General features: G+C 42.9%; 3 protein-coding genes and 1 pseudogene across 5 annotated transcripts; 2 read left to right on the top strand and 2 right to left on the bottom strand.

Moving 5' to 3' along the window:
- Window positions 1–806: 806 nt before the first annotated feature.
- Window positions 807–5,683, top strand: LOC116224149 (annotated as a pseudogene).
- A 405-nt stretch (window positions 5,684–6,088) lies between these two features.
- Window positions 6,089–9,512, bottom strand: LOC105913239. 2 transcript variants are annotated; one of them, XM_031583043.2, is made up of 3 exons: window positions 9,349–9,512; window positions 8,640–9,123; window positions 6,089–6,912 (listed from the first exon to the last, which is right to left on the bottom strand). In XM_031583043.2, exons 2-3 carry the CDS (start codon window positions 9,084–9,086, stop codon window positions 6,112–6,114), a joined length of 1,248 nt encoding a protein of 415 aa, XP_031438903.1. In that variant the 5' UTR covers window positions 9,087–9,123; window positions 9,349–9,512; the 3' UTR covers window positions 6,089–6,111. The 2 variants fall into 2 exon arrangements, with proteins under 2 accessions (XP_031438903.1, XP_012697735.1); XM_012842281.3 differs by lacking the exon at window positions 9,349–9,512 and having other exon boundaries at window positions 8,640–9,146.
- Window positions 9,513–9,671: 159 nt separating this feature from the next.
- Window positions 9,672–16,445, top strand: ska3 (spindle and kinetochore associated complex subunit 3). 2 transcript variants are annotated; one of them, XM_012842337.2, is made up of 12 exons: window positions 9,672–9,871; window positions 10,180–10,283; window positions 10,397–10,464; window positions 10,608–10,779; window positions 10,987–11,470; window positions 11,729–11,820; window positions 12,104–12,300; window positions 13,028–13,222; window positions 14,016–14,222; window positions 14,500–14,606; window positions 15,046–15,176; window positions 15,745–16,445. In XM_012842337.2, the coding sequence occupies exons 1-12, from the start codon at window positions 9,699–9,701 to the stop codon at window positions 15,912–15,914; spliced, it is 2,100 nt and encodes a 699-aa protein (XP_012697791.2). In that variant the 5' UTR covers window positions 9,672–9,698; the 3' UTR covers window positions 15,915–16,445. The 2 variants fall into 2 exon arrangements, with proteins under 2 accessions (XP_012697791.2, XP_042565796.1); XM_042709862.1 differs by having other exon boundaries at window positions 10,397–10,449.
- A 657-nt stretch (window positions 16,446–17,102) lies between these two features.
- Window positions 17,103–19,168, bottom strand: sap18 (Sin3A-associated protein). The gene is made up of 4 exons (XM_012842312.3): window positions 18,993–19,168; window positions 17,978–18,087; window positions 17,665–17,787; window positions 17,103–17,501 (listed from the first exon to the last, which is right to left on the bottom strand). Exons 1-4 carry the CDS (start codon window positions 19,062–19,064, stop codon window positions 17,345–17,347), a joined length of 462 nt encoding a protein of 153 aa, XP_012697766.1. The 5' UTR covers window positions 19,065–19,168; the 3' UTR covers window positions 17,103–17,344.
- Window positions 19,169–19,195: the final 27 nt, after the last annotated feature.

A 19,195-nucleotide genomic window follows, 5' to 3' on the forward strand; every position in this document is an offset into this window, starting at 1 on the left:
CCCTCTCTCGTTCTCTTTCTCTCATTCTCTTTTTCTCTCGCTCTACCTCTCTCTCTATCTCCCTCTCTCGCTCTCTTTCTCTCTCCCTCTCTCTTTCTCCCTCTTTCTCTCTCCCTCTCTCATTCTCTCTCATTCTCCCTCTCTCGTTCTCTTTCTCTCATTCTCTTTTTCTCTCGCTCTACCTCTCTCTCTCTCATTCTCATTCTCTCTCTCTCTCTCGCTCTCTTTCTCTTTCATTCTCCCTCTTTCTCTCTCCCTCTTTCTCTCTCCCTCTCTCATTCTCTCTCTCTCATTCTCATTTCTCTCTACCTCTCTTTCTCTCTCTCATTCTACCTCTCTCTCGCTCTCTTTCTCTCTCACTCTTCCTTTTTTTCTCATTCGCTCTTTCTCTCATTCTCTCTACCTCTCTTTCTCTCTCTCTCATTCTCCCTCTCTCACTCTCTCTCTCTCCCTCTTTCTCTCTCTCATTCTCCTCTTTCACTCTGTCCCTCTTTCTCTCTCTTTTTCTCTCTCTTTCTCTCTCATTCTCTCTCCCTCATTCTCTCTCTCTACCTCTCTTTCTCTCTCCCTCTTTTTCTCTCTACCTCTCTTTCTCTTTCATTGTCCCTCTTTCTCTCTCCCTCTCTCTTTCTCCCTCTTTCTCTCTCCCTCTCTCATTCTCTCTCATTCTCCCTCTCTCGTTCTCTTTCTCTCTCATTCTCTTTTTCTCTCGCTCTACCGCTCTTTCTCTCATTCTCCCTCTCTCGCTCTCTTTCTCTCTCCCCCTCTTTCTCTCTCATTCTCTCGCTCTTTCTCTCGCTCTTTCTCTCGCTCTTTCTCTCTCTCATTCTCTCTCTCTACCTCTCTCTCCCTCTCTCATTAACACTGACCCCTAATCTCTCTCGTTATTAATTAATGCAGCAGTTATTCCCGTTACCCCAGTCTTTCCCTGCCATCCCTGCACACGGCACAAAACACAGAGCCAGCTGTCTGGTTTTAGATGACGATGGCTGATACTCAAAACCGGCCGGCTGTCGGCTGTCTTTGACGGGGCCAGGTGAGCTGCTGCCCACATCTTCACCATCACTGCCGCCGCGTTCGGATTCATCGGCGCATGAAACCAGGGCTTGCTGAATAGTTGATGAGCATGACAAAAAAGATAGAAGGAGACAGAACGGAAAGTCTGGCGGCCAGCCGCCTTGGTCTCTGTCGCGCTTGCGCTCTCTCCTCTCCTCTCCTCTCCTCCCCCTCCTCTTCCGACACCACTGCCGCCGCCGCTTCAGCTTAGGGGGGACAGGCAATTGTGATGGAAAATTACCCCCCGGAGTGTTAACGGAACAGAAAGGGTCAACATAAAAAAAAGCAAGTTGCCTCTCCTATCATCTCCTCTCCTTTCCTCTCCTCCCACATTCAGTCCCCACCCCTGTCCTGTCCAGAAAGAGAAGAGAGGGAAAAAAAGTTGCCAGAGGTGCTCAGTGAAAAATGCCCAGCATAGTGAGGTGACTAAATCTACTGCTTGGTACCCGGAGAGCTAAGATGGAGATGCCTGCGACCCCCACCAGAAGAGGAACAATAGCAAAATGCGGGGGGTGGAGGAACCTTCTCCTGCCCCAGTTGAACAGGCAGTCGCTGTATGTGTACGGCAGCGAGGTAGCCGTGGAGGAGCAGTGTATGAAGCAGAGGGAGAGCGGGATCCTGGTCATCCACCCTTTTAGTCCCATACGGTACAGTGGCGTGCTGTCTTGTCTTCACCTGTCTGTGTGGATGGGGAGGGTGACTGTGTGGCTGCTAAGGCTTTGGGTCAGTGCTGTTTGCTTTGTTGACACCAGAATGAAGAGACATTTGTAAAGCCAATGGACATGAATGTAAACAATGTAATGGGAATGTATGTCGTATGAGGAGAAAATGAAGCCTCAGTGAATATAAACACTGAAATATTAAACATTATTATGAAATTGCAATGTTAGACTAAGTAGCTACTAGTAAGTGCTTGGTACTCTTGTCTCAGTGTTGTTGAAAGTAGAAGTAGCAGCCATTGTCATAAACTTGTAGTAGTGGTTGTCAAAAAAAAAGAATAATAATTGTGTTTTAATGTATTTTCCTCACCATTAGGAGTTATTATATCATGTGCATGGTGACTATAACATTTCTGAACCTGGTTGGGATCCCCATGGAGATTGCTTTTCTGGACGGTGAGAGCGGTGTGGGCTGGGAGGGGTTCAACGTGTTTTCAGACACGCTCTTCTTGATTGACGTCGCCCTTAACTTCAGGACGGGTATCATTACTGACGACAGTGAGGTAAGGCTATTCATTTCATTCAGGCAATGTTAACAAGCCCGCCTGAAATGACCTTGACAAGCGTGTAAGGCTCTCAGTCAACATCTCTGGCACAACCTTTGACTGACGTGTTTAAATGACTGCTGTGAATACATTATCTTTTGGCCTGTCTCATGTTCGTATCATCTTTCCAGATGCACCAAATGCAAATAGTCCAATGCACATTCATTATTATTATTATTACTATTTTGTCGTGTGATGGTTTTGGTGTTGTTGTTGACTATTAGTATAAGAATATCTAGTATAGCTATTAAACACTGCCGGGTTTTTCAGCACACTGTAATAATAAAGGCATTTGTCATTGACAGAATGCTATTCTCGACTTGAAGAAGATTCGTGTCAGTTATTTAAAGAGCTGGTTCATACCTGATTTGATTGCTGCGTTCCCAGTTGGCTACATTTTGCTCATTGCGGTAATGGGTCTTTTCTCTGGATATTTTCCTCACATAAGCTATTCTAATACATCCATAGTGCTACTGTGTGTGGTTTGTGTAGGTGAGTTCACACTCAAATCTCATGCAAGGCTGTGCTTCGTTTGTGTACCAGGACTTAACATACAACGCTGACCCTAACTCCACCAAGACCACTAGAATGGTGAGAATCCTGATGTTTGTGAGGATACTGAGTCTGGTGCGACTCCTGCGCGTGTCCAGGCTGGTCAGGTTCTTCAACGAAGTGGAAAAGGTCAGTAGAGGTCAAAACATTTGTATCTCAAGATTTGTAGTTTTAAATCAAGTTTCAGCAAGAACTGGGCCTTGAAATGCAGTTTTATGATGTAGTATAGGTTTTTACAATGTAGTAAACATACTGAAATTATATACTGAAAATATGTTTTGCATTGTTTACAAACTACATGAGGTGCACCGGTCAAATATATTTCATAACTTTATGTCACAGAGCTGCTGTCTCTTTCCAGTGAGGTTTCCAAGATTACATTTTGACGCTCACTTTCACCCCACACGTGTCATCTCTCTCAGGTGTCCAATGCAAACCTTGAGGTGGTGCGGCTGTTATTCCGTGTGCTGTCCCTCTTCATGACCATTTTCCTCCTGTGTCACTGGAACGGCTGCATCCAGTACTTTGTGCCCATGCTGGAAGACTTCCCAGTAGACTGCTGGGTTAGGAGAGAGAATCTCATGGTAAGCTTCTAAATAAGTAGCCGTGGCAACCAAATACTGGAATTGTGTGATGTGGAAGTCTCCTAATGGCAGAAAACTCTATATAGGGAAGCACTATATTATCTAAAAACTAAGTAGTTTTTTCTAAAGTTTCTAGTACTTTGATGGGGGAATGAAACACATCAGTTTGCAAAGTCCCATAAACTGGCTTGTCCCAAAATGCTCCCAAATAATAAAAAAAAATATTTCATACATTTCCATCACTGCTTTATCAGTGATGCACATGGTGAGACCTGCATTTTCTAACAGTAGATAAATATAATTTCATGTGACAAATAGCACAAGCTAAATTACACGTCATTCTTAAGCAAAGCAAAGCCAAATGTGCAGTGCAAGGATCTATGATGCCTACAGATCATGGCAGAAATGTATTCTTATTACGTTTATTGTCTATACTGTATCATATAACCTCTATAAAAAGAAAATGCTGACTTGAGTCCTCTTTCTCAGAACGCCTCGGTGGCTGAGAAATACTCCTTCGGAGTCTTTCGGGCCCTTTCTCACATGACTGCCGTCTCTTACGGATCCTCAGAGAGTCCCACAAGCAAGGCGTACACTTTAACCAAACATCAATGATGCACGATCCTTTTGTCTTTTTCCTTTTCCTGTCAGACTGATTGAGACTAACACTGACGTGTGTTTCTCCCTAGATGACACAGAGATGTGGATTGTCATCATCAGTATGGTGTCCGGGGCTCTGATGTATACGATGATAGTCGCTAACGCTGCGGCTATGATGGCCAATGTGGACATCACAGCGAAAGCATACCAGAACAAGGTCTAGTACTGTAGGCTACTGAGGGAGAGACAAAAGAGACATTGTGTTTGCAAGCATCCAAAAAAAGCGAAAGACACAGCTGGTCTACTCACAGGTGCAATCTTCCCGCAGATGAATCATCTCGAAGACTACATGACCTTCATGAAACTCCCCAAAGACCTGCGAGCTCGCATCAGCAGTTACTACCAAGCCCGTTATGCAGGGAAGTGGTTTGATGAAAAGGATATATTGAATTGGGTGTCCTCCTCTCTGAAAGATGTACGATGTAGCCTTGCTTTCCACTGATCCATTTTTTATGTCTAGAGTTTCTGTGTATTTTTTTTACTGTACAGGAACAGAAGTATTTTAAGTTAAATATATATATACATGATCATACATGTACTGTACATACTGTTCCTATATATAGAGAGAAAGATAGAGAAAGAGTTACATTTTCTACTTTGATCCTACATTTTTTATTTTGAATTCAAATAAAAAATTTAGACTGAGTTTGTTACATCTGCAATTTGAAACTTTGATTATGCATCATGGTGCTCATGTTACATCGCTTCTTTCTCTCCCCCTCCTTTGTGCAGGAAATTCTGAACATCATGTGTTCCGGGCTGCTCAGCAAGGTGTCTATATTCCGGAACTGTGACAAAAGCTTCATCTCCTCCATCCTGCCTCATCTGCAGCATGAGGTCTACCAGGAGGGCGACGTCATCATCCAACAGAACGGGCCGGGCGACCGCATGTTCCTGATCGAGCACGGCCAGGTCCTGGTGGAGAGCCTGGAGAAGGAGCTCTGTGATGGAGACCACTTCGGAGGTCAGTCAGTCTGGACCAACGAGCTGGTTTTGTTTCATTGTTGCTAGCAGCTTTGAGTGTGATGTTAGCTGTCTGACTTTTGTTTTGTTGTGTTTGTTTGTTTGTTTTTTTGTTTCCAAACTTCTTAAATGTATACAGTTGTTGATATAATACATTTAAAGCAAAGAAATCATGAGCTTATCATATGCCTCCATGTCTTGTACACTGGGGTAAAAGGCGGTCGTCTAAAAAGGCAGTGAGATTTTCATTTAAAAACCTACCTGCATAATCTAGTAGAGCAAAATACATTTGAACTGTATTAGATTAAATGAAATTTAGAGGAATTTATTTGAAATGGAAGACTTCTGTGTCTTGATTGTAAATACTTCACTGAGGCTGTCCTGTGCTGTACTATACCTGTGCTTTGTTTGCCCTCACAGAGATGTGCCTCCTTAACCAGGGAAAGTGGTTATCTACAGTCCGAGCCCTGACCGTATGTCAGCTCTTCTCGCTGTCTGTGACCAGCTTACATGAGGTGCTGCCGAGATTCCCAGAGATGACAAAGGATTTGGAAAAGATGGCTGAAAACACCAATACAAGCTTTGTGTGATGCAAATACTGCACATCTAAAGCTGAAGAGACAGAACTTTTCCTTTTACAATATACAACATGTAGAGTTTTTCAATATATTGAACATTCAATGAAGATTATCATGGATTTTAATCAATATTACATGATTCTAGGAAAGTTTAGTAAGAGCAACTACATCTTTTAATGACCAACAGCCTCGGTTTTGGTAATTTATTATTTAATTTTAATTTTGTGCGGTACATCAAGTTATCATTGTGAGAGACATCAGTAATTCATTTTGAGAGTACCCTGAAACCATAAAACATTTAAACTGACTGCACTGTGCACGTCTATTGTGACCTCACAGTGAACTGTTGGCATAACGATGCCCTGCTTCAGCGGCTCGGCTCGCTCCCCTCTGGCCAAACCCGAAACACTAACCTCACACACACACACACACTCACACACACAGATGCGTCTCCTCAGCCGAACACGCAGACGGTGCCCGAGGCCAGCCTGTGTTTGTACTCGTACAGGTAGTAGGAGGCCTGAGGGAAGTTGCACCTCATCTCCATCTTGCCAGGCACCACGTGGACGGCCACGCCCGGGCCTAGCCCCTCCTGCAGCTTCCTGAGCATGCGGGAGGCCAGGTAGAGGCGCGCCTTCTCCGGCTCGTCCTCCAGGGCGGCATACACCTCGAGTGGTGGGTTGGGGATCTTCCACTCCAGGTCCACGATCAGCTGGTGGATGCGGGCCTTGTCAAGGGAGCTTGGCGTGTCCCGGTAGCAGGCCACCACATGCGGGCATGGCGGTGATTGGGCGCTGGTGCGGACCGCCAGGAAGTTGTTCGGAGGCGCCACGGTGGTGGTGGTGGTGGTGGAAGAGGGCTCCTTCCCTTCGCCTCCCTCCTCCTCCCCCGTTTCGACCATCTCCTGAGAGGGCACCTCCCCAGCCGCCTCGTCCTCCTTCCAGAAGCCTACAGCCGGGTGCACCATCACAGCCCAGCGCATCCAGTCGTAGTTGCGCTCGAGCGTCTTCAGGATGCCCTCGGCCTGCTCCTCTGGAGGTTTACCGTCGCGCAGTGCCTCCTGCACCTGCTGCAGGATGTCCTCCTTGGCCTGCTCCAGGAAGTAGCCCGAGCAGCGCCCTCCAGTGGTCTTCATCTTGCGGTACAGCTCCCCCATGCGGTCGGACCAGGTCTTCATGAGCAAGGCCTGGTCTCGGCCCACCAGCGCCGCCTGGGTGAAGAGGCAGAGAAGCCCGGTGCCCAGAACAAAGTTCACCTGTACACACAGTAACAAAGGCATAGTGAGTTTATGTTTTGGCACAATAAGAATTCAATTTGGTGAGTCAGAATTCAGGCTAATAATTCTTAATGCAAGTTAAGTTTTTATTGGTTTTATATGCTTTTATTGTCATTTCCGCATATGTATGTTGTCATACAACAGGTATGGAGGACCACAGTGCAACATAGAACATTGAAAACACAACAAATATAATGTAAAAGTACTATGTAGTGAAAAAAGTGTATGGAATTTAGGACTGTACACATTTTGGACATATATACACATTGAACAAACCATTGTACACATGTAGACAATTTTCACCAAAAAACATCTGACACAGACAGAAGATTTCACTGCCTTTCACACCCTTAGTTTGTTACAGTATTTCCATCAAAAGATAGATTGATAGTGTTTTTCTTTTTATTACCCGTACTCAGCAGTTTGAGAGATCACTTGATCACACAGAAATCATGTTGTTTATGGATTAATAATCATAGTCATTAGTCAGGGCCTATCTCCCTAGAGGCCAAACAGTATAATGTTAGCATAATGCTTGTGATACACTATGATTTTAATGAAATGTCATATACTTTTCTGAACACCTATTGTTATACAAGCTGATGCAATATTTACCAAAGTACAATAATACTAAAATGCATCAACTTTTCTAATCTCCAGTTTTGGCGAACTGTAGGTAAACAAGCATGGAAAGAGACTTATACATTTTCTTTCATCAGTATGCAACTATATTGCGTGTGTGTATATATAGTGTGTATAGTGTGTATAGTATATACTGAATATACCAAAATGCATTCATTGTAAATATCACAATCATTGTTCACATCTCTGTGAATTGACCACATTATCACTTGCTATGTGTTTTTGGTTTGGTTAAGTTTTGTTAAGATTCTTAAAGCAAAGCTGCAGAGACTCATAAAAAGCAATCTGTTCTTGAGGCAGCTGCCTTTCCCTTATTGTTTGGTTTTTCTAAAATATCCGAAAGCTAAAAAAAGAAAAGAAAGTTGCCTCAAAGAGTGTCTTAAATTAAGTCAGAGGAGGCACTGTACAGATGGTGTGTCTTTATAATGAATCCAGTCCCCTCTACCAGTCTGAGGGAGTACTCTTGAAAGAGTGCCGTTTCTGTGTTAGCTGACATTGTACTGATGTTTGTTTTTGATAAGTCTACTGACGTTAAAGAAGTACTACCTCCCAAGGTCAGGCCACTCCTTCCTCTGGCCTCCATAGCAAGTTCAGATTGAGGATAAATGAATAGGTACTTATAGTATACAGTACTCTCAGTGGTATTAGGTCATTATAATATTTTGATTGTCCAAAAAATACACATTCCTGATTGTCAGAAACTACAATCACTTTCCATTGCAGATTAAACACAATGTTACATTTTTACCAAGAGTTATATTTCTGTAAATCTTCCTTTTAGGATAGGACAGGGTGTACTTCATTAATCTCCGATGGGAAATTTATAGTTGTAATTTTAATTGGTTAAATCTTAAATTTCTGCTTTTTGTACATCTCTCATTTTCCATTAAAGAATACCTTAAACTCTCATCCACAATTGTGTTAGAACTTTTTCATTAAAAATTGAATTTAATTAGTTTAAATATCACTTCATTCGTCAGTGAACATGTCATGAGGTACCCACTGTGTCCAAACGAGGCAACACCCTTGGCTGCAGTGTGTTTTACCTACACGACCCCACTGACCTTGACGCAGAACTCCCTCATCTCCCAGCGTTTGGGTCGTCGGTTCTGAACGAGCTCCTCCAGCAGAGTGGGCTGGTCCGTCAGCGCAGAGATGCCCATCATGCGGCTGTAGAGCGCGGTCAGCTGCCTCTCCAGCTGGTGTTCCCTCACGTACTCTAGAAACACCTCCTTCTCCCGCTTAGTGAAGTCCGGCTGGGCCCGAATCGTGGTTCCCAGCTGGTTGTAAACCACCACCAGGTCGTCCTCCAGACGGTGGACCTCCGTGTCGTGGATCAAACCGGGTCCAAAGGAGCTCAGCTCCTGGTCTATGTGGTCCAGATTCTTCTTCACCAGGTCTGTGTCCTCAGGATTTGCACTGTCACCAAGGCAGGAGCAGATACCCTGGACGAGGCCTTTCATGGTCTGCATGAAGCCAACTGGTTCCAGGACTTTCCCAAACAGTGCCATAGTGAAGAATAGCCTTGATGTCCCTCTTGCAAAGCAGCTGAGAAAGAAGGCATAATATATTACAACTATGAAAGAACACATAGTATTGTTGGATTACACAGGACTTTGCATATACAACAGTGTCTGTGTCCATACTATTACTTATGTTACTTATGTTATGCTTCATTGTATGTATTTTCAGCCTGTTTAATCAATTGCAGTAAATTAAGTTTAATGCTTTAAGACTGTGTGTAAAATAATTTGTCACCAAGAACAGACTCACCCAGGAGAGAAATATGGAGTGTGGTTTCAGCCTGACCTTCACTGAGCTGCATGCTCTGCTCACTATTTATACACTCAAATAATCAAAATCTGATAAGCTTTTTTTTTTTTCAGACATTAACCTACAAGATTGAAATGACTGAAATGAATGTTAGGCTAAGGACATTGTTGTGTTGAAGAGAACAAATATATATCAAAAGGAAAGTAGGAATATATTTTCATAGGCCTACATATAAATATGAAAAGGTTGTTTTATGTCATAGTCTAAAGGTTCAGTATGTGAATTTGTTCATATTTTTTGCTCTCGCCGAGTAAGACCCTGGAGCCTCCAGAGTGTTTTATAATAATTCGATGTTTTACTCCGGAAGCCTTGGTGGCAGTAGCTTAATAGATTTTTTACAAAAGCTGTCATACTGGTGGTTGGATGAGCGAAGAAATATTTTTGTGACGTACTTCCGCACTTGGAACCGCGTCCGGAACCGCGGAAATTTGAAAAACATTGCTGCTTGTTTCATTAGTTTCAGGTAAAATAGCTCTAACTAACATTATTATTAAATTTTTTATTTACAGTAATATTACAAGTATGTTAATAAGTAAATAATTTAATGTAGGCCTCTGTTTGTTTTGTCTAGTATGGTGTTAATTAACAGTTAGCCGTTGTTGTTATTGTAAGCTAACGTTAAGTTACTATGATAACGAGCATTTAGCTCCTCAAATGAACGTTTTCTCTCAGATTGATAGGTAGGTAGCTGTTTAGGATGTGTTACCTCAGGATGTGGCACTTTTAGTACTTTTTGTTCTGTATTCAGCCATGTATATTTGCGTCTGACAGAATGGAGCCGCGGGTGGCGTTTTTCGCTAAAGTGCGTCATTTAGTGGGACATTTGGAGAAAGAAACTGCACATCTCCAAGATATAACGGAGAACCAAAACTACGGTGAGTTAACTAATTGGACTACTTAAATAATGATAATTAATGTCTACACAGATGGAATTGAATTTAGCAATAAGTGAACATTTAAGCTAAACCATGTATTGCATTTTGTTTAGATGACACCACTGGGGGAGCTTGTCTGTCAACATTGCATGAGCTGCAATCAGAAGTAAGAGGGTTCAAGGTATGGCATTAGTTGTCACCTTTTGTTTTGCTTTTAACAGTAACCGCTCCCATTTCCATTTGTTAAATGAATTAGGCCAAAATATGTAGTTGGTAGTAACTGCTGTCTGTGTTGATGTAATCAATCATCTGTTTGACCTTTAGTCGCAGATACAACAGGAACTCGTGAAAAGCCGAGAGGAGAGGGAGGAGGTGGTGAGCTTCATACACACGTGGTCAGAAAAGAGACAACAAGTCAAGGAAGCCCTTGACATATTGGGCTGCTACCTGGAGCAATATGGCTACAAACCCAGACATTTAAAACAGAATCACCCAGGTAGAATTTTTTTTTTTAAACAGGCAAAAGTTGTTTGGCCTAAATGGGCATAAGCACATGCACTTTAGTGTAGGTGTGAAAACACCAGTTCTTCATATCGAGCATTTCTTCTGTAAATTGTGTTGAGTAGTTTTGGTCTACTTGTCTTAAAGTTAAAAGTCCTGTGATGTTTTCCCGCTTCCTCTTTGACATCATGCTGTCTCTCAGCTCCAGGGACTGAACATGCAGAGTCAGAACCTCAGTCTGAGGAGGGGGCAGAGGTTGAGGAAGAGGAGGAGGAGACTGAGGGGGAAGATCATGGCACAGAGGGGGAAGACCAAGGCGAGCATCTGGAGCAAGATGTGGACCCGGACGAGCTTACCCCAGAGAGGATGGCCCCCTCCCTGTTCACCGTCATGTGTACCCCGAAGCTCACCGACTTTGGCCTGTCAGAGCTGCACTTGCAGAATATGCTGAAAAACTACGGGGAGGCCGAGGAACCTACACCACTGGCCCCAAAGGGACTCCTGTCGCCGCTCTCCATGACAACCATGCAGCTTCCGATGCCCAAGACGCCCAAGCGCCACCTGAAACTGGACGAGGATGCACCCACCCCGCAACCGGAGGACTTTGGCATCTCAGAGCACACCATGTGCTTCAGCAATGACTTCACCATGGACCTTTTCCGCAAGCAGCCGCTAAAGCCTGCCAGGTAGTCAGCTGTGTAGCTTTACCGCCATTTAAACATGCTTTGCTATGTGAAGTTTTTTTTTTTAATAACATGCTTCTTAATTGCTTGCGACTGGCAAGTGGCAGTTTTGAAACCCAGTGCACAAAATAAATTACAGGTTGGACTAAACTGAATAGGTAAACACAGTTAAGTGTATACACTGTCTAATGATTATATATTTTAATGATTTTTAATTTTTTTACTGTAAAAATACTGTTTGAATATTTGTTTATATATCAGCAAGCTGAACCCTAATGGGCCAGTGGAAAAGGTTCCCCTGTTGGCGCGGTCTAACGCAGCACCAGCACCCTTCTCTCCCATGGTCTTCAGCGGTAAATGTGATTTATTTAAAATTTTAGATTGACTTATCTCAGTTTGTTATGCCTTTGATCAGTTAACATGTATATCTGTGATTTCCTCTAAAATACTGTATTTGCTTTAATGATTGAACATCCAGTTAAGTAACCTTGGGTACTTTTTAGTGTACTTTATACATTTACTTTTACATACTTTATACAGAGATACCACTGCAATATCATCACTGTATTAACATATAATATCTCTAACTTCTCTATCTCTAACTGTCTAAATGCAATCAAAATTTTAATCTGCTAGAGTATATGGATACCCCTGAAACACCAGAGATCCGTACACCAGGATTCAGGCTCATAAAGAGGGCTTCTCCACGTACCCCAGTCCGGAGTTGCGACGGCAACATGGAGTCCCCCCCGAGCCAGTCCAGTGATCTTATCTCCCCTGAACTCCCCACATTTGAGACGCCTTATTGTCGCAAACTCCTGAGTGTTAAAAAGGTGAGTATATTAAAGACAGAGTAAGAGATGATCATTTTGTTCTTGTAGTATTGAGCACAATTCTTGCCACATACCACCAACCATCACTAATGACTACGGTCTGAGAAATCTGTCCCGAAGAAAGAAGAAAAAGCTAGTTAGTCCTGTAAACTCTCATCCAACAAGCCAGCACAGAGAGCAATTCCTCTTAGGGCATCAGGAATTTTACAGTAGGTTTAGATCTCAAAGCCTTGTAATCTGCTAGCATTAGCATATGACTTCTGGGACATTAGCACACCTGTTTTCAAAGAAGTTGGCCTTAGTTAAATCCACCATTAGTGCAAGAGGTGGGACGGGCTTTGGGGGTAACAGAGAAGGGAGTGGTACACTTGTTTTGGTCACAACAGGTTTCAAAACGGCTTACTTAAACCAAATAGTGCATTAGAGAATGACTAGCGTTTATATTGTATGTCAAAATAATAATAATAATAATAATAATCATTCAATCTCATATAGCGCTTCTCTAAATACCCGAAGTCGCTTTACAGAGTCCAGAGTCCAGTAGTCATTCATACACAGTCATACCGGTGGTGGTAAGCTACATCAGTAGCCACAGCTGCCCTGGGGCAGACTGACAGAAGCGTGGCTGCCAATCAGCGCCTACGGCCCCTCCGACCACCACCAACATTCATCCATATGCTTAAATGGAAAACTCCAACCTCACCGGTCACTCTGATCATGTGTTTAGGACATTACATCTGATGAGTCGACCACACAGAGGCCAGGGCTGAGCAACCCTGTCGAACACCCTCCGGCCCTGGACCATCGACACACCGTATCCGAGGACATTCCTGTGATGCCAGTCAAACTGTGTGAGGAAGAGCTGCAGCGCACGCCCGAGATGCCAACCTTGCAGTCCATTCTGGGCCGCACTCTCCAAAGTGTAAGGCTTGATTGATTCATCCCGCAGCTGTGTGAGAGGTGTTAATTATATTGGGGCATGTTACGGCAAGCAGAGGAACATGGGATTGCCACAGTCATGGCAGTCAGATGACATGATTTCGTTCCTGACACAACAAGTCATAAATGCCTTTGGGTAAGTGGGAGGGTAAGTAGTTTAGGTGTGCTAGTTCACATTGCCCTAGTTTGGTGGGGATATGCTCCCTAAATATGTGATTATGTCCATGGTATCACTGGCTGACTGTGGGTAAACTGTACAGGTCTTTTTGCTCTCTTCTTTCCTTCTGCAACTTGCACCATTTCCCTTTCTTCCCTCTCTGTCTCTCTCTCTTTGACTCTCTCCCTCCCTGTTTCTCTCTCTCCCTCTCTGACTGTCTCTCTCTCCCTCTCTGACTGTCTCTCTCTCTCTCTCCCTCTCTGACTGTCTCTCTCTCTCCCTCTCTGACTGTCTCTCTCTCTCTCCCTCTCTGACTGTCTATCTCTCTCTCTCTGACTGTCTCTCTCTCTCTCTCCCCCTCTCTGAGTGTCTTTCACCAAAATGTGGGGGATTTGAGAACTGTATTTTTTCTGAGTACATACATTGAGTTATATTAAGTAATGATTGTTTGTTTTTTCTGTGTGCGATTATTTATTTAATGTTTTGGTTTTTAGCATGTCTTGATTTGAACTCTTGAGTGATTCTTTTTTTACTGGAAATAAAGGAAACTTAAAAAGTCAAGTCTCTGACTCTCTCTGACTCTCTCTCTCTCTGACTCTCTCTCTCTCTCTCCATACAGATGCAGGTAGAAACCCGTAGCTTCTCTATAGTGAACATGGGAGGAGAGCCAGCTCCTAAGGAACCTACACCTCCTGTTTTGGATCTTCAGGAGAACCACACCCAGGAGTGGAACCTGGCCAGCCCACGTGTCAGGATGGACTACGAATCAGAAGCACGGACCCCAGAGATGCCGGATATGAGCGCCATCACCCAGGACATCTTCAAAGTAAGTCTGTAAAGGTTTTATCACAAATAATGACATGTATTTTATGATGGTAGACATTAATGACATCATCGTTATTGATATGTACGTTATTACATGTATCCTTTTTTTCTAGGATGTCCCCCCCCCCTCTATTTATTGGCTGATGAAAAACTGTTCCTTCACTGTGGCGCATCAGCGAAATCTAAATGTACACGATATCTGTAGAATTACCTTACATCAGAAAATGTCCTCTGTCACTCCTGAATGATGCCTCTGCCATCCTCTCTTGCCTTTGTAGCTGGTGTCTCAGTGCAACACTGAGATGAAGTCAGCCGGCGTCCAGCCTCCCCTCAAAGCAGCACTGCAGGCCACAGGGACAGGAAAGGAGAACCAACAAACCATACAGTGAGTCTCGCACGTCTTCCTGAGGAGTTTGTCTCAGAGAAGCAATCCAGTCTGGATCAAACTGGTAAAACAGTTCAGTGTGTGACATAAGAGCACACCCACACTCATACATGCACATATACAGATGTGAATTGTTTATGTACTGCCATGCGGCTGTTGGGTACCATGATGTAGAGTTCAGTGCAGACAATAACGCACATAGTAAGAATGCTACGCACTGAAACAATGACATGTCGAATAGAGTCAATGATGGGAAGGAAGGCTGTGTCTCCTAGCCAGGTGTCATAGACAGGAGCTCAGTCCTCACCTTGCAGATCTACCCGCTCTCAGGTCCCCTGTGCTGGGCCTCAGTAAAGTCCTTATAGGAGGGTGGGCCTGCTTTGCCCTCTTCAGGCCTATAGTGATTTCATCCCTGCCCCGTCTCCCCTCTCCCTTGAAGACTTCAGAGCCTAGCGCTGGTGACGGAGAAGGAGTTCCTGGGCCTGGCCAGCTACCTCAGGCAGATCCCCCTCGGAAAACTGAATGAGGCCATCCAGGAGATGAACACCGCGCTGCACCAGCGACAGAATGGTGGGTGGTATTGGAGTGTGATGAGGATTTGTAGTTTGGGGTCTAGCTTTGTTTTAACGGGCCTTCATAAACAATAAACAAAGCATCTTTTGATAGGACTACAAATGGTCTGGTGGTGGGGTCAGACTATGGTCAGGGTTAGTTGAAAGTTTAGAGTTAAGCTTAGTTAAAAGGTTTGTGGATTGTTTGTCTAATAGCTACTGATAGTCTGTTGATTATCAACTTATGTAAAGTGTAAACAGGAGTACTTCTGAATTAAAAAAGGATGTGGGTTTAGCAAACATCAACATTTGATATCCATGCATCAAGTCTCAATCTGGTTCATCTCTTTGAAATTGAATGCCACTGACAGATGATGGAACAAGGGTGTTTTCCTCCTAAAAGCAGCCCACAACTTGATAAAAACACCAGTAATATATGCTGTTTTCTCTTTGAATCTGTGCTGCAGTCTTAAACTCTTTAGGTGTCTTAACATGCTAATTGTTCCTAACCACATTTACATCAAATCCCTACATTGGTCGTCTCCAGACATATATGTTTTTGTCCGTCCACTTTCCCTGTCCCACAGGTGAGCATTTGGACCCAACAAGGTTCCTGATGGACGAGCTGAGGAGCATCACGGGCGTCGGGGCAAAGGCGCCCATGTTCCTGCTGTGCCTGACGCAGCTGAAAAGAGTAGAGCACATCCACGGAGCAGGAAACAGCGCCATGTACAAGCTGATCCCTTCACACACATGAACACCCCCACAGCCCACTCAAACAGGCTTCATTAACCTGGATTGGGTCTCAACGGTCATTTCAATTCTATCAGTTTATGATTGACGCTCATTCAAGATGGGTTGTTTGACATCTAATGTGTATGTACCACATACTGTGTTTTGGTCATATGCAGACATATGGTTGTCATACTGTGTGTATATACATATTCTCTGTGTTATCTGTCGTGTCAGCCCAAAAGAAGAGGCTGTATGTAGTTTTAAGCATGCCATGTTCTTTTTCGTTGTGGACAAGATAGTTTTGTCCAGTCAACCTTGTAGAAGTGGCAGGCCGCTGTTAAACTCTTAGATTGCACTAGGTGGAAATAATTATAATCATGTCTTTATTTACTATTTTTAAAAATACATTCTAGAAGACAGCACTTGCTCAGCCTTTGTCCTTCATGGCCTTGTGTTGATTATGGTGACATGAGAGAAGAGGTCAAATGACAATTTTGAGATTCTACATTTGTAATGTATATAATAACCTTTAATAAATGTTGTATGCAATGTTGTCCTTGTATCTTGTATGCTGACAACACTGTTTTGTTTTAAATGATCTAGGTGATTAAACGCTCATCATGCTAAAACGATGTTCTGATACACCACCAAAACCTTAAAAAAAAAAATGAACTAAACTCCAGGGCCGGCTTAATCGGGTAAATGTACCGAAAGTGACACCTTTGTTTACCAGTGGATTTAATATTATTATTCATAATAATAATAAAGTAAATAGTATTTGCAAGAAGACTCCCTTCCCTCCTGCCAAGGTGCTCAGTAAAATCTTAATTGGTATCCTGGGCTGTCCATCACTTTACAAGCCTCCTATTCAGCCTGACTGAGTTGAACTTAATGAAAAGTGATATCACATCTATTTTGACTGATTGTAAAACTGTTTAAATACTCATATTGCTTACGGTGTCCTTAAGGTAATAATGTGTGATAGTAAAGACTAAGACAAATAATAATGTGTACTTCAGGAATAAGCGTTAAGTAAGCTCAGTCAAACTGTATGGACAGCAGGTGAAAGTGACAGTGGAAATAAAAATGGCACTACACCTGGTCCTAGCAGTAGGTTTTCTGGACCTGTTTGGTTGTGTTAGTGGTTAAAAAAAAGTATACATATAGAGGAGATATAGGGAAAAGGTTATTAACCATATGCACAAAATGATTATGAATGGAAAAAAGGTTTATTTAACATCACAAGAATCTTGAGACGAGGCAACACTAGCTCCACTCTGATCTCAAACTCATCTTTGTATAAAATCCACAAGAGAAATTAAAAGCATAGCAAAAGAGAAAACAAAAAAACAATCCACCACCAAACCACCCAACATCAATGGGGCTCATGGATTAACACGTGTTGTAGGACCCCCCCCTCCCCCATGAGGTTTCCTGCTTTGACCCAGAGGATCAGTAAGGCCTCATCCGGCCTGGCACAGCTGGTGTCCTGTTGGGTGGTGTTATGGCAATGTCTAGGTAGTCTCCTATTTGAAAGCGCTGGGATTGCAGAGTCATGGAGTCGTCTGCGCCTTTTCGGCCCGATATGGTGCTGCCTATATCTTTAACCCTGCAATGGGAAACAAACAGGTGAGTGAACTTAAGACAGGACTTCAATTTTATTTAAATAGTGCCATTAACAATTGACATGGTCTCAAGGCAGAGCACAAGTAACGGTAGTTATAATCGATTGAATCTACATTTTTATAAGAAACTAATTAGAAATAGCTTACCTGTAGACTTGCCGTTTCGGATCTGGATAGACAATAGCAAAGCCAAAGTGAGTCCCTTTTTTCCGAGCGTCAGGATAGACCTCCTTCACTAAACTTGTTAGTTCTTTTAGAGTGGCATCCATCCTGCATATTAAACACATTTAAAAATGTAAAACTATGATGCAAACAGTGTTGTGTAACTGATAGATCTGTCAAGAACGAAATCACAATGACCAATCTAAACAAAAAAATGGTCAAAATACACAATACATAGTGGATATTCGATAGATACATATGTCAAGCGTTATAAAGATAACAAAAACAAGAACTTTACCAGGTATAGATCTGCAGTTCGCTTGAGGGGACATTTCCACGGGCAAACTCATCCATTCTGTGATGCCTGCCATTGTTGGTTGTAAAAACCCTCAAAAGAAGTGGACATGTCTGCTCACACAAAACATAGCACAAGCTTTAATGACAACAATGTTCCAACAATATCTTTAAGCACAAAGCTAAAGCAGTCACAACGCACAATTACTTTCTGCTATATCTGTTTTATAGCAATCCCACATACACTAAACTGTACACACCACTGGCAAAATTGGGCATTATGTTATTTTAGTCGAAAGACATTCATGCTTGGACCTGCGAGAGGTCATGGAAGGCTATAGTGTTGTTAGAGACAGGTTCGTGAACCAGTAGAGATTTAACTTGATTATACTAAAATTATTAGGACGCTAGCAACGGTGATCAGCGAGCTGTTAATACTTTGCACATTTTCTTTCATGTCTAAGAAGCAATACTCGGAACACGTACCAGAGTAGGCTAATGTTATGGATACATTTACAATCGTCTCAGCAGAACCACTACTCTCAAAATTTGTGTTGACCAAAACTTTTATAGAATCAGTCTCGGGACACAATGAACTTGCTATTTTTTTTGTGCAGAATATGCTGATGTTAAGATAACTGGCCATTTGCGTCTCAGAGTTGTCAGGTAACATTCTGAGTAATATGCGTCCGTCATCAAGTCAACTTAAACTTGTTAGCAAATCATGCTAAACATTAGCTTGAAGGGTAACTTAGGCTAGCGGTATCCGTGCTACTCAATCAATGAATTGTTAAATCAACATGTGCATGCATCAGATAGAAGAATGTATGTGTATGCTACAGTAAAGTACATCGCTCGTTATGTCCTATTCACGACCATTCCGATGCAGCATTAAGTTTACTTAAAAGGAAACAGGTCGGCGCAAAGCAGTGTGGCTAGTTAGCATAGAGGCGTGAGAGAAACCACTCGCTAACACTTAACACGTAATCAAATGACGATAAATATGTTCTCTGAATTACCTTTTCTCTATCGACGGGCTTTTCGGGCTCTTTCTTTATTTCTTCTTGTGTAACCCTCGATTCCACGGCCATGTCTAATTACAAATACTTAAAACAAACACTTGCGATATTGATTAGCAGTGTGCAGCAAAGTAACTGTTGAGTATTTGTGTCGCGCACGGATGTCGTCAAAAGAAGGCAGGAAAGAGGGAGTTCTTGACCAA

The sequence above is a fragment of the Clupea harengus genome, chromosome 2, assembly GCF_900700415.2.
Source record: "Clupea harengus chromosome 2, Ch_v2.0.2, whole genome shotgun sequence".
Classification (NCBI taxonomy): Eukaryota; Metazoa; Chordata; class Actinopteri; order Clupeiformes; family Clupeidae; genus Clupea; species Clupea harengus.

Coding starts and splice junctions, on each gene's coding strand:
- LOC105913239 (XM_031583043.2), bottom strand. CDS start 9,086: ATGGCACTGTTTGGGAAAGTCCTGGAACCAGTTGGCTTCATGCAGACC. Junction 6,913..8,639: donor TGAGGGAGTTCTGCGTCAAG/GTCAGTGGGGTC, acceptor CTGTGTGTACAG/GTGAACTTTGTTCTGGGCAC.
- ska3 (XM_012842337.2), top strand. CDS start 9,699: ATGTTTTACTCCGGAAGCCTTGGTGGCAGTAGCTTAATAGATTTTTTA. Junction 10,780..10,986: donor TTTAAAACAGAATCACCCAG/GTAGAATTTTTT, acceptor GCTGTCTCTCAG/CTCCAGGGACTGAACATGCA. Junction 11,821..12,103: donor CTCTCCCATGGTCTTCAGCG/GTAAATGTGATT, acceptor TTAATCTGCTAG/AGTATATGGATACCCCTGAA.
- sap18 (XM_012842312.3), bottom strand. CDS start 19,064: ATGGCCGTGGAATCGAGGGTTACACAAGAAGAAATAAAGAAAGAGCCC. Junction 17,788..17,977: donor GAACTGCAGATCTATACCTG/GTAAAGTTCTTG, acceptor TTTAATATGCAG/GATGGATGCCACTCTAAAAG. Junction 17,502..17,664: donor CCGAAACGGCAAGTCTACAG/GTAAGCTATTTC, acceptor TTCCCATTGCAG/GGTTAAAGATATAGGCAGCA.